Here is a 14,703-nt window from a genome sequence, read left to right on the forward strand (position 1 = left end):
TGGTAAAAGATTGTTAAAAGATTGACCAAGTGTGTTTCCTTTATTTGTAAATTATGTAACATGATGAAAAAATACTTCATTTAATCAATATTTGAACTTCATATTATCAATTATAATTACATATTATAGGAATTCTTGAGGTTAGAGAATTTAGGAGCCCATCACGCCCTGGATGTGGACCTTGCTACCTTGTGCTCCCTGCTGCAGCTCCAGCCCAGCTCTTCTCTTTGCTGGCCAACTACCCTGGCTGAAGGCATGCCTTCCTTGTTAAAATGGTGATTAGCAGATTGTTAAAGACACATCACTGAAAAGGAAAAGCTGTGCAGAGGAAAAGAGCCCTTGAAAAATGCATTTTGTATCAGGAGCAAACACTTATCCAACTGGGCCTCTTTATCCAATTGGACTTCTAGATTCTATGAAAGCGGAATCTGTATTCTGTAGATGTTTTCACATTTTAAAGCCTTTAAAGTAAATTTTAATGTACATTTAAAGTATTTTTATAATTATAGCTTAAAATGTTTTAGCCTGGGTTTTTAGGCAAAATACTAATTGAAAGTCTTTCTTTCCTTACTTACATGAAAAATCCTTTATACTGATCCTCCAAATGTGAAAGAAGAATCATTTTCTGTTACTTCATTTATTTCTTTGTAATAAAGCATATATACACATAGAGCCAGAATCATAAACTTTGAAAATCAATTTTTAAATAAAAATTTTGAACTAGTTTTAAAAGATACATACATAGAAAAGCAGGATAAAGAACAATACGTCGTATACTAACTTTTTTTTAAAGAATATATGTGCAGAGCTGGTATAGGAATAGTGATTGTAAGTATGAGGTTGCCTTGGTTCACATCTAAACTGCATCCTTTATCAGCTGTGTGACCTTGAAGACCTTACTCACATCTCTCTGCCTCAGTTTGCACATCTATTAAATGGTGATAATAATGACTAAATGAGTTTTTACAGGTAAAGAGCTTAGAGCAATATATGCATGGTACCTATTCAATAAATGTTTTTAGTAGTAGTTGTAGTATTAGTGTCAAGATTATCATTATTGTATATACTTTTATTATGCATAGAATTTCCTTGGAAGGAAATTCTGCCCTAGGGGTCAGGGCAGGAAATTCACTTCTTTTTCAATGTCTCTATGCCATTTTAGCTATAATTTTTAACCACATGCATGTATTCTCAAAAACTTTTTAATATTTAAAAAAGTTATGCCTACATTTACATTTTATACATTTAAACTAATATATACATGCTTAATTCTAAGATTTCTTTTAACAGTTTAGAGGAGGTCAAGAAGTTTAATGTCATCCAATTTCTTTGTAATTATACTTGTCTTAAGATAGTCCTAATACTTCAAAAAGAATGCAGTAAACAGATTTGTAGGTCTTGTTTTCAGATGTAAAATTAGAAGTTTGCATCTCAGAATAGAATCTTTGCCTAGAGTTTCGGAGTTTGGGATTTGTTTGATTTCCCAGACTCCATGTATTCAAGTGTTAACAATGGTAACATTATTTTATCATCAGGCAAGCAGCTAAACGTTTTTAGTTATGAGATTGAGAGCTGTCGATAAGAAATAGTTTTGTAAATGTAATGGTAGATTATATTTCTCAGTCTCTTCCCAAAACTCTCAGGCTTGTAAAACTTATTCCTAGAAAGGTTTGAACGCAAAGTAGTGAATAGCTCGTTATCAGTGCAAGGTGACAGCTAGGACATATTCAGCATCACAGATATGATGTCAGTATCTCCATGGTTAAACTTCAGAACATTTTATAAAAAGGAGCTTAATAATCAGTAACTTGTTTATCTCATGATGACTTTTATATTTTAAATATATAATGATTAAATATGTTTTAATTTTTAGCTTTTTGCACTGACTCCTCCTCTCTCAGACTAAGTACCCTCCAACTGGTCAAGAATCACATGGCTGTTCACTATAATAAAATCCTTTCAGCCAAAGGTAAAAACGTGCAAATGTTAACTTTCTGTACCCAATTTAAACCCTTCTCAGCTTCACTTCTAATTAGTGTAAATCTGTAGCAAAAATGAATACATTATATACCCATGGGTTTGTGTTTGGTGTAGTAAGATACCAACCACAGACTCTATATACCTAGCAAATTCAAAATGCCATTTTTATTAACTGTATTTGAATGTAATATCTATGTTGTTTCATTTTACCTGTTATTCCTAATATATTTTTGCGATTAGATGCTGATCTTAATATAACAAAAGTTTATGATCTTCTCTTCTGTTTTCAAATTTGAAGAAGCTACACAGAGAAGATGGTAACTACAGTTTTTTTCTTTTTGTCAGCTTTATTGAGGTGTAACTTAAATATAATAAAATGAACTAATTTTAAGTGTACAGTTGAAATTTTTGAAAAATATATACATTTTTATGATCACCACTACAGTCATGCTATAAAAGAAGGATGGGCTAACTACAGCTTGCAGGCCAAGTCATCCTGCCACCTGTTTTTGTACAGCTCCTGAACTAAGAGTGCTATTTATATTTTTAAATGGTTGAAAAAAATCAGAAGAATAATATTTTGTAACATGTGAACGTTACATAAAATTGAAATTCTGTCGTCCATAAATAAACACAGTCACATTCATTCTTTTACACATCGTCTGGTGGCTTTTACACTAAAAGGCAGAGTTGACTAGTTGTGACAGAGGCTATATCACCCTGCAAAGCCTGTAGAATTAGCTCTCTGTTCCTTTACGGAGAATGTTCACTGACTCCTGGTATAGAACATTTTCATCGTCCCAAAAGGTTCTCCCTGGTCCTTTGCAATCACTCTCTTCCCTCCAGTTCCTGGCAACCACTGATCTCCTTTCTCTCACTATAGTTTTGCCTCTTCTAGAATTTCATATAAATGGAATTATACAATATGTATCATTTTGGGTCTGGCTTATCTCAATTAGTTAACACTTTTGAAACTAATCCATGTTCAGTATTTCTTCCTTGTTATTGCTAAGCAGTATTCCATTTAATGAATATACCACAATTAGTTTATCACTTCATCAGTTGGTGGACATCTGGATTGTATTGACTCACTTTTGGCAATTAGGAATAAAGCTGCTGTACACATTCACATAGAATCTTTGAATGTATGTTTCCATTTCACTTGGATAAATTTATTTGCTAGGAGTGGAATGGTGGCGTAATATGGTAAAGTGTATGTTTAACTTTATAAGAAACTGCCAGACTGTTTTCCAGAGTGACATTTTTCATTTCCATCACTTCCACATCCTCATCAACACTTCCTATTGGCAGTCCTAGTGGATATGTAATGGTATCTCATAGGGTTTTAGTTTCTATTTCCCTAATGTCTAATGATGTTGAGCAAATTTTTTTTCCCTTTTTTTAATTGAAATATAGTTGACATACAATATTACGTTTCAGGTGTACTACATAGTGATTTGACATTTGCATACATTATGAAATGATCACCAAGTCTACTAACCACCTGTCCCCATAAAAAGTTAATTGCAATATTATTGACCCTATTCCTTATGCTATGTAGTACTTATCCGTGGCTTATTTATTGTTTAAAGGGAGGCTTGTACCTCTTAATCCCCTTCACCTATTTTGCCCCCCATTCCCAGCTCCCTCCTTTCTGGCAACCACTCATTTACTCTTTGTATCTGAGTCTTTTCATTTTGTTTGTTCGTTTTGTTTTTCGGATTCCACATATAAGTGAGATCATACAGTATTTGTCTTTTTTGTCTGACTTATTTCACTTCTCATAATACCCTCTAGATCCATTCATGTTATAGCAAAAGACAAGACTTCATTTTTTATGGCTGAGTAATATTCCATCATATATGTACACCACATCTTCTTTATTCATTCATCTATCAATAGTCACTTAGCTTGCTCCCATATCTTGGCTGTTGTGGATAATGCTGTGGTGAACATTGGAGTGCATATAGCTTTTTAATTACTGTTTTTATTTCCTTCAGGTAAATTCCCAGAAATGGAATTACTGAATCATATAGTAGTTCTATTTTTAATTTTTTGAGGAACCTTCATACTGTTTTCCATAGTGATTGTACCACCAGCAGTGCACAGGGGTTCCCTTTTCATTGAGCAACTTTTCTTATGCTTATTTGCCATCTGTATATCTTCTTTGGTGAAATATCTATTTAAATTTTTTGCCCATTTTTAAAAAATGGATTGTTTGTCTTCTTAGTATTAAGTTTTGAGAGTTCTCTTTATATGAATATGGGTCCTATGTCATATACATATTTTGCAAATATTTTCTCCCAGTCTGTGACTTGTCTTTTCATTTTCTGAAGTTTTTATTATGAAATAACTTTAGGCTTACAGAAAAGTTGCAAAAATAGTACAGAATGTCAAAGAAACCCTTCACCCAGCTTTTCCTGATGTCAAAATCTTCCAAAGCTATAATACAATTATTAAAACCAGGAAATTAATATTGACACAATATTATTAAATACAGACCTTATTTGAATTCCACCAGTTTTTCACCAGTGTCTTTTATTTTTTAATTTTATCATTAGAAGAGCTAAAGTTTTTAAATTTTGGTTCATGTTTTCTGAAGTTTATATTTTAAATGATTAAAAAATCTAAAGAAAAATATTTTGTTCTATGTGAAATCAAGTCCAGCTTTTCAAATTTTTAATAGTTTATGCTTTTCATATCCTGTTTAAGAAATCTTTGCCTAATCTTAGGTCATTAAGATTTTCTTGTGTGTTTTCTTCTAGAAGTATAAGTTTTAGCTCCTACATTTCAGTTTATAATCCATTTTGGGTTAGTTTTTTTATAAGGTATGATATAAGGATCACTTTTTTGCCTATGGATATCTAAATATTGAAGTACGATCTGTTGAAGAGATTGTCCTTTCCTTATGGAACTGCCTTGGCACTTTTTAAAAGACAATTGACCATATGCAAGAGTCTGTTTCTGGACTTACTCTTCAGTTCTGTTGATCTGTTTGTCTGTTAGAATACCACACTGCTGTCATCACTATAGCATTACAGTAAGTCTTGAAATTAGATAATGTAGGTGCTCCAATTCTGCTCTTTTATTTTCTCAAGCTTGTTTTGGGACTCCAGTTACAAGTATGTTAAGTGAGTGATACAGGTAGGTTAAGTCAGTGATGCTCTGCACATTTGTTTTCCAGTCTTTACTCTGTTTCATTTTGAATATTTATATTGCTGTGTTTTCAAGTTCACTAATATTTCCTTCTGCAGTATCTAATGAGCTGTTAATCCCAACCAGTATATTTTTTATCAAAGGTATTTTTCATCTCTATAAGTAGAATAAAAATCAAAACAAGGAAGTGCAAGTTCTGGAACTTTTTGTGATTTTCGCATTTGATATTTATTGTCATTTATAAAAATTAAGAATAATATTAAACAACTGATCTTTCTTTCAGCTGCAGTAGACTGCTCAGTTCCACTAAGCATGAGTGCCAGCATCAAATGTAAGTAATTTTTAACATATTGCCTTTAAAAAAAAAATTATGGTAAACTACACATGACCTAAAATTTACCATCTTAACCATTTTTTTAACTTTATTTTTTTAATAAATTTATTCATTTTTGGCTGCATTAGGTCTTTGTTGCTGTGCATGGGCTTTCGTTTTAGTTGCAGCGAGCGGGGGCTACTCTTCGTTGTGGTGCACAGGCCTCTCATTAAGGTGGCTTCTCTTGTTGTGGAGCATGGGCTCTAGGTGCGCAGGCTTCAGTAGTTGTGGCACATGGGCTCAGTAGTTGTGGCTCACAGGCTCTAGAGCGCAGGCTCAGTAGTTGTGGCGCACGGGCTTAGTAGCTCCACGGCATGTGGGATCTTGCCAGACCAGAGCTCGAACCCGTGTCCCCTGCATTGACAGGCAGATTCTCAACCACTGTGCCACCAGGGAAGACCCCATCTTAACCATTTTTAAGTCTACAATTCAGTGTCATTAAGTACATTCATATTGTGGTACAACTATAACCACTATCCATTTTCAGAATTCTTTTCATCTTGCAAAACTGAAACTTCACACCCATTAAAGAGTAACTCCCCATTCACCCTGCAACCATCGTTCTATATTCTGTCTCAATGTTACCTAGTTCCCTAGGTAACTCATTTAAGTGGAATTATCCAGTGTTTTTCTTTTTGTGATTGACTTATTTCACTTGCACAGTGTCCTTAAGGCTCATCCATGTTGTAATGTGTCAGAAATCTTCTTGCTTTTTAAGGCTGACTAATATTCCATTGTATGTACTACCATATTTTGTTTATATGTTCATAAGTCAATGAACAGTTGGGTTGTTTCCACCTTTTGGCAAATGTGAATAATTCTTCTATAGACATGGATGTACGAATATTTGTTTGAGACCTTGCTTTCAGTTTTTCTGTGTATATACCCAGAAATGGAATTTCTGGACCATATGGTAAATCTGCTTTTAATCTTATATTCCCAATTTCCAATTTGAGGGTTCCAGTTTCTACACGTCCTCCCCAACACTTGTTCTCTGTTTTTTTTGATAGTAACCCTCCTAATGGGTATTGACATGCTGCATTTTGAGGAAGCATTTTCTAGCTTTTAAAAATCATCCATAAAAGAAGCTTGTATTGTATTTCTCAGTATAAGAACTTACAGTTGAGCCCAGGCTCTGCCAGTAAATCACTGTGTAGCTTTGGATAAGTAATTTAACTACTCTGGGTTTCATTTTTCCTGTATATAAAAATTCGGATGTACTGAAGTACTGAAGTACTTCAGTACTGAAAAGCTTGGCAAGGTTTAAGTTCTAGAATTCTGTGATTCTCACTGCCCTCAGCTTGTTAAGATTACTGAATTAGGGACTTCCCTGGTGGCGCAGCGGTTGAGAATCCGCCTGCCAATGCAGAGGACACGGGTTCGATCCCTGGTCCGGGAGGATCCCACATGCCACCGAGCAACTAAGCCTGTGCACCACAACTACTGAGCCTGCGCTCTAGAGCCCACAGGCCACAACTACTGAAGCCTGCGTGCCTAGATCCCATGCTCCGCAACAAGAGAAGTCACTGCAGTGAGAAACCTGCACACCGCCATGAAGAGTAGCCCCCGCTCACCGCAACTAGAGAAAGCATGCATGCAGCAACGAAGACCCAACGCAGCCAAAAGTAAATAAATAAAATAAATAAATTTTTTAAATTACTGAATTATTCATTAAAAATACCATAACTGGCACTTTTCTTCAGATAAATATTATCTACTATTTGTATCCTAATAGCTAACTGATAAACATGGTAGTTATTTGTATCTGAAAAGCTATTGACATATATTATTATAGAATCATGATATATCTCCCCTTTGTATGTACATACATATGGTATGTACATAGAAAAATATTTCTATTTTTAGAAATCTTTACTAAGGAAATAATCAGACCACAAAATTTGAAATTCCTATTTTAAAATGTTCTGAAAGATACCATTTAAGACCTTTTGAGGCCTTTGAGTCCAATCAAGAAATGCATACTTTAAAATAGCCAAAGAGCACGGATATCACAGCCTGTGCTTGTCTTATTGTAATTATATAAATATCAAATATTATAAACTTTAAGTTTAGTATTTTCTTAAGCTGCTGTTTGAACTTAATTGTTATTTACAGTTTGAGAGAGAACTTCTGCATTAAAAAATAAATAACAGCTTCAAGTAGTGCATGCTAAGTGATAAATGAATGAGAGCATAGATAGGAGAATGCCCCTTATGCGCAATCTGGGAAAGATCACAGACAACGGGATTGGTCGTACCTATCTCTGATTGTACATTTTCGTAGTGGAACAGATAGGAACAGATGGGACTTAAGCTGAGCCAGTTGCCACCAGTGAGCATAGTGTCTTTATCAGGCCCTGTGCTTGGCACTTTGTATTCTCTCTCTTCTGTGACCTTTATGTTTGCAACAAGCCTTCATGTAGGTTCTCATATCTTTGAATGAGTCTTAGGATTCGAATAATTTTATAAGAAGGGTAAAGGCATTTTAGGCAAGAGTACAGTGTTGAGTATATATTTTTAAAGACCAGTTTCACCATAGCACACAAGCTATATGGGCTAGTCATTTTATGTCTTTCCCTCCTCTTTTGTAAAATGAAAGATAGATAATCTCTAAGGATCCTTCCAGATTTTTAATTTCTATGCTGTATATTTCTCCTTCTGTATCATATTAGTAACTTTTTATAGCACAGAAAACTGGTTCAATATTTTTAGGCTTTCAAAATCTGAATCATTTGAATTAAGGTGGTTTTACCCAGTTGACATTAGATCAAATAATCTTCTTTAACTAGGCTCTAAATGGGAAAGTTTTGCTAAATTTTCATACTGAACAAATTCCTGAACAATAGATGTATAAGACAAGATTATCTCTTTTTTATTCAGGTTGTGTAATTAACAAGCCTGAATGTATGTATTAATCCTCTTACTGAACCAAATTCACCAATTTAAAATCCAAATTCACCAATTTAAAATAATCAGGCATTTTGCATATTTTGTTTAGTACACTAGAGTTTATTCAGTGACTAATTCAGCAATTATTTATTGGACACCTACTGTTTGCTTTTATAGACCTTACATTCCGGTTGAAGGAGACAAACGATAAGCAAATGCAAAGAAATGAGTAAATATAGACTATATCAGATGGTAATAAGTGCAATGAAAAAGAATGAAGCAGGATAAGGGAGATTGGGACTTTGGAGAAGAAGGCCTCACTGATAAGGTGAGCAGAGACCTGAAAGAAATAAGGGAGAAGCAAGTGGGTAAAGGAGGGAAGAGCAATCAAGATGGAGAAAACAGCACGTACAAAAGCCTTGACATGGCATTGTGATCAGTGGATCCAGGGGAACAGCAAGAAGAGCTGTATAGCTGGTGTGAAATAAGCCAGCTGAAGAGTGACAAGCGATGAGGTCACTGAGATGGGACAAAGAGGTGCAGACCACATAGGGCTATGACTATTTGCAAGCACTTTGGCTTTCACTCTAAATGAAATTGGAAGCCATTGGAGGGTCTTGAGTAGAGGAGAAGGAACAGAGCCAGTTTAACTTTAAAAGCATCTTTCTGGCTGGTGAGTTAAGAATAGTCTATAAGGGTCAGTGGTAGAAGCAGAATGACTAGTTAGGAGACAGTAATTCAGATGAGAAATAGTGGTGACTTGGACCAAAGTGCCTGTAAGTAGAGGGAATGTGAAATGGCTGGATTCTGGAAATATTTCAGATGTGTGTCAACAGTATTTACTGATGGACTGGATGTAGATAGAATATGAGAGAAAAAGAAGAGTGAGTCAAAGATGACTCCCGATACTTAGAGTCTGTCAACTAAAATGACAGTTACAACTTACTGAAATGAGGAATATGATAGGAAGATATTTAGGGGAGGAAGTGAATCAAGAGTTAAGTCTTGGTCATTTTAAGTTCAAAATAAATACCTCTTAGAAATCCAGGTGGAGATGCTGAGGAGGCAGTTGGAATACAAAGTCTGGAGTTCAGGAGAGAGTTCGAGGATGGAGATAAAAATTCAGAAATTGACGGCATATAAGTTGTATTTAAAGAATTACTCCTATTTTTTGTTTTTAGAATTTAGACTTAGCTAGTGCTTATTTATCCCATGATATTTTCTGCTTTCAGTCAGTTGAGACAGGAGTTTTTCTTTCTGGCCATGTAAATGAAGAAAATTGTGATGGCTAGAAGAATTGCAAAGATTGTAATCACCAAACCAAAGTGTAATTAATAATCATTACTTTGTGTGTTACAAAGCTGATGCTCATTATAATCAGTATGAACTAACTTAGAAACAGGCTTTATAGACATATTTTAAAAAAGAAAGAAATCTGTGGTTTTGATTCATCTCTGTTTTTATAAGATATACTCTTCTGTCATAGCAGACAACTGACTTGATAATTTCAGTCTTTATCAAAGCTAGAATATCTCTATATACTTTGTTGAATTGTCTAAATAATGCCATATTCTAATGCATTAGAAAGACTTTTTTTTTTTTTTTTTTGCGGTACGCGGGCCTCTCACTGTTGTGGCCTCTCCCGTTGCGGAGCACAGGCCCCAGACGCTCAGGCTCAGCGGCCATGGCTCACGGGCCCAGCCGCTCCGCAGCATGTGGGATCTTCCCGGACCGGGGCACGAACCTGTGTCCCCTGCATCGGCAGGCGGACTCTCAACCACTGCGCCACCAGGAAAGCCCGGCTTTATTTTTTATAGCAGTTTTATTGGCAAATAATTTTCATACCATAAAATTCATGGATTTTTACTAAGCTTACAGAATTGTGCAATCATCACTACAAACCAGTTTCAGAATATTTTCCTCACCTTAAGAAGATCCCCAAAATGATAGCTTTGCAGCTGCTTCCTCATCCCACTCCTAGCCTTGGAAGCCACTAATCTGCTTTCTTTCTCTATACATTTGCCTTTTCTGGACATTTTATATAAATGGAGTCATATATGTGTTTTTTTGCATTAGACTTTTACTTAGAATAATGTTTTTGAGATTAACCTATATGGTAACCTAAATCAGTACTTCGTTCCTTTTTAATTGTTAAATAGTATTCTGTTGTATGGATAATGCCACATTTTGTCTATTTATCAATTGACTGACGCGCTGTTTCTGTTTTTTGACCATTATGAATAGTGCGCTATGAACATTCATGTACAAGTCTTTCGTGTGAATATGAATTTTCATTTCTCTTGGGCATACACCTGAGAATAGAATTGCTAGGTCATATGGTAAATTATACTTTTTAAGAAACTGCCAAACTGTTTTCTAAAGTGGCCATACCATTTTATATTCTTGCCTCCAACATAATTAGGATTTCAGTTACTCCATATCCTTGCTAACATGTTATTGACTCCTTTTTTGATTATAGCCATTCTAGTGGGTGTGAAGTGGTGTCTCATTATGATTTTAATTTGCATTTTCCTCATGATTAAGGATGTAAAGCATTTTTTCATATGCTTATTGGCCATTTGTATATCTTTAGTAAGTGTCTTTTCAAACCTTTTGCCCCTTTTTTCCCCCCTAAATCAGGGTGATTTGAAACTTGAAATTATCTTGTTCATTAAGTTGATATAGATTCCAATTAAAAAGTATATGTTAAATTTTAAATTTTACATGAAAATACAAGTCATTTTACTTATGGTTAGCCTTCTTTTTAACACTGAAACTTGACTAGCTTTCATTTTGCCATTTTCAGTCTTTGATAATGACTCAATACCTGACTTAATGCACACTAAAATGTGAAACCCCCTTTTTCTTTGTATTTTCAAATGACTAGCAGTTAAGAAAAATGGAAATCAGTTATCCTAATTAAAAATAATGTTTTAAAATTTAGTGTCATTTTTTTTGACTCATATAAAGCTTAAATTTTTATAGCATATGATGGTATTGACAATAATATTTCATTTGCGGGGGAGTATATGGATTAATTCAAACTCTGCATTTGGTGATTACAGTTGCAGACAACACGGTCAAGCATTTCTAACCTTTATATCTCTATATCTGCTAGGAATTGCTCCCTTGAGCCCTTAGGCTTAATCAATTTGTCATATCTTGTTTCTGCTCTTTAAGTAGTCAATCCATTTGAAGTTTCTATGAATTAAATATTTGTTATCTTTATACAGAAAAGTATATGGATTTTTATTTACATATCAGTAGTATAAACATTTTTAGCAAGAAAAAAGTGCCCTTTACTAGTCGTCTAACACCAAAAAATTAATTTTTCTATTTTATTCTGTATTTCAAAAGATTTTTTTCCCCTCAGATGCAGACCAACAACGAAGAGAGAAACTCAAAAAGGGATTAGCACGGTGTGAAAGGGAATTGAAATTAACTAAAACTGCAATGCAATCCAATTCTAAAAGTAATTCCAAGTCATTATTTAACACTCTACAAAAGGTAAGGTAGTACTTTTACCTTTTAAAAGTAAATGTTTCTAAGATACTTCATTGGTGGTGGAACCTGACTTTTTGATAATGTTTACTATAGGTCAGAATTGGTACACTTTCCTGTAAATAGCCAAATAGTAAATATTTTAGGCTTTCCAGGCCACAACTATTGTGTCTCTGTCACAACTATTGTGCCATTGGAAAGCAGCCATAGACAGTACGTAAATGAATGGACGTAGCTTTGTTCTAGTAAAACTTTATTAACATATAAGGTGGTGGGCCAGATTTGACCTATAGGCTATAGTTTGCTGACCCCTGCTTTAGGTTTTTTGTGATACCCTTTATCATCTGATTAAGGGAATTCTTTTCGATTCCTAGTTTGCTAAGAGGATTTTTTTCCTTTCTCATGAATGTGTGTTAATTTTATCAAATTCTTTTTCTGCATTTTTTGAAATGATGGTACAATTTTTCTTTTTAATCTGTTCAAATGTAGTGAATTATAAGAGAGTTTCTAATGTTAAATCAACTTTGCATCCCTAGTATAAACACAGGTTTGTCATGATGTAATTCCTTTTTTTATACATTACCAGATACAGATAATATTTTGTTTAGGGTTTTAGCATCTATGTCCATTATTGATATTGACCTGTCATTTTCCCTATTTTCTGCTATGTCAGGTTTTGCTAGCCTCATAAAATAAACTGGGTGCTATTTCCTCTTTTTCCATGCCCTAGAGTAGTTTATGTACGTTTGGAATTATTTGTTCCTTGAATTTGATGGAACTCAGCACTAAAATTATTTGGGCCTAGAGTTTTATTTGTGAGATTTTTGACTGCAATTTTTGAAATCATTATAGAACTGTTTTCATAAGTTGTACATATGTAGAAGGTTGTCCATTTCATCTAAATTTTCAAATTCGTGGCATAGACTTGTTCATAATATCTCTTAAATCATTTCATAATCTCTATTGAATATGTATTAGTTCTTCTTTTTATCCTAATGTTGTTTATTTGTGCCTTCAGTCTTTTCTTTATTATTCTCACCAGAGATTTGTCAGTTTTATTAATCTTTTTAAGGGCACATCTTTTACTGCATTGATCCTGTCTGTTGTACTTCGTTTTCTAGTTGGGTAATGTTCATGCTTTATTTTCCTCTTTTGGCTTTCTTTGAGTTTATGTTACAGTACTTTCTTCTACTTTTGTTTAGTTTATTTTCAGCCTCACTTCTTTCATAGTATGAGCATTTTTAAGGCTATATATTTTCCTTCAAGTGCTGCTTTAGCTGCATTCCACAAGTTTTGATATGTGGTATTTTTATTATGGTTCAGTTCAAAGTATTTTACAGTTTCCATTATAATTTATTCTTTAACTCAAGCGTCTTTTAGAAGTGTTTATTAATCTCTATTTTTTTTCCTGGTTTTCTCTTTGTTACAGATTTCTAGCCTAATTGTATTTTGATCAGGGAACATCTGTGTGATATCCATTTCTTGAAATTTGTTGAGACTTGTTTTATGGCCCAGTAGGTAGACAGTTTTTTTTTCTTTTATTTGTTTGGACAATATTTTGTAATGCACTATGTCATATATGTTTGAAAAGAAAATATATTCTGTAGCTGTATGTAGTATTTAATATATAGTGTATGCATTAGATTAAGTTTTATATCTTTTAGGTGTTCAAATCTTGTTGATCTTTTTGTCTAATTAGTCTATCTTTTATTAAGAGAAATCTTTCACATGATTATATATTTAGCTATTTCTCCAAGAATTAGTACTAGCAATTTTTGTTTTATATTTTTGAGTCTATATTATTATATACATACAGACTTAGAGATGATATATTTTCTTGGTGAATCTAACCTGTTGTCACTGTGGTTTGAACTTCTTTGCCTTGATGCTTTTTATATTAAAGTGTTTTCTGATAGTGATATAGTTAAACCAGCTTTCATTTCATTAGTATTCCTTTGGTATATCTTTTTCCTTTTTTTTTTTTTAACGGTACACGGGCCTCTCACTGTTGTGGCCTCTCCTATTGCAGAGCACAGGCTCCAGACGCGCAGGCTCAGCGGCCATGGCTCATGGGCCCAGCCGCTCCGCGTCACGTGGGATCTTCCCGGACCGGGACACGAACCCATGTCGCCTGCATCGGCAGGCGGACTCTCAAGCACTGCGCCACCAGGGAAGCCCCCACTTTTTCCATTTTTTAATCCTAATATTTTAGATAGGTTTTAGGTGGGTCAGATTATTCACTCTGATAATCTTTGCCTTTTAAAGTGGAGCATTTAGTATGTTTTCATTTCTTCTTTCTTCTTGTGTACTTTCTATTTGACCCACAGTAGTAGGCAGGATTCTAAGCCCCACAGTGATCCCCACCCTTAAATAATCCCCTCGTCTTGAGTGTAGGCAGTACCTGTAACTTGCTTCTAACCTATGGGATGCAGCAAAGGTGATGGAATATCACTTCTGTAATTGTTATGTGGCAAAGTGAAGGGAATTTCCCCCTGTAGATTGAGAGAAAGGAAAAATTGGTCTGAGAGTAATTTCTGCAGTGGGTGCTGTTCCCCTCCCCTAGCCATGCCAAAGAAACAAGGGAAGGGGGAAATTTTCTCAGGATTCTTCCTGCTCTTCCCTGAGAGCTTTTGGTGGAAAAGCTCTTTCCTAGAGGAAAAGCCTGCAAGAGGGTACAAACTCCCCAAGTCTCAGAGGCTTCATACTCTTACACTAGTCCACACTCAGTCCTTAGCAATTAGCTAAAAACTTCTAGCATAATCTTCTTACCAGTTTATATGTCATTCAGCAGCATCTGTCCCAAAT

General features: G+C 34.6%; 1 protein-coding gene across 7 annotated transcripts in view; it reads left to right on the forward strand.

Moving 5' to 3' along the window:
* Positions 1-14,703, forward strand: part of SPATA7 (spermatogenesis associated 7) — a 35,985-nt gene that overhangs the window by 4,646 nt on the left and 16,636 nt on the right. For 2 of the 7 annotated variants that reach the window (XM_030883650.3, XM_060295154.2), the window contains 3 exons: positions 1,874-1,969; positions 5,420-5,467; positions 11,771-11,904. In XM_030883650.3, coding sequence (XP_030739510.2) covers positions 1,874-1,969; positions 5,420-5,467; positions 11,771-11,904 — 278 coding nt within the window. Of the gene's footprint in view, positions 1-1,873; positions 1,970-2,220; positions 2,298-2,329; positions 5,468-8,574; positions 8,726-11,770; positions 11,905-14,703 lie in introns of those variants that run through there. The other 5 variants (XM_060295155.1, XM_060295156.1, XM_030883655.3 and 2 more) reach the window with 5 other exon arrangements.

Source organism: Globicephala melas, chromosome 2, assembly GCF_963455315.2.
Source record: "Globicephala melas chromosome 2, mGloMel1.2, whole genome shotgun sequence".
NCBI lineage: Eukaryota > Metazoa > Chordata > Mammalia > Artiodactyla > Delphinidae > Globicephala > Globicephala melas.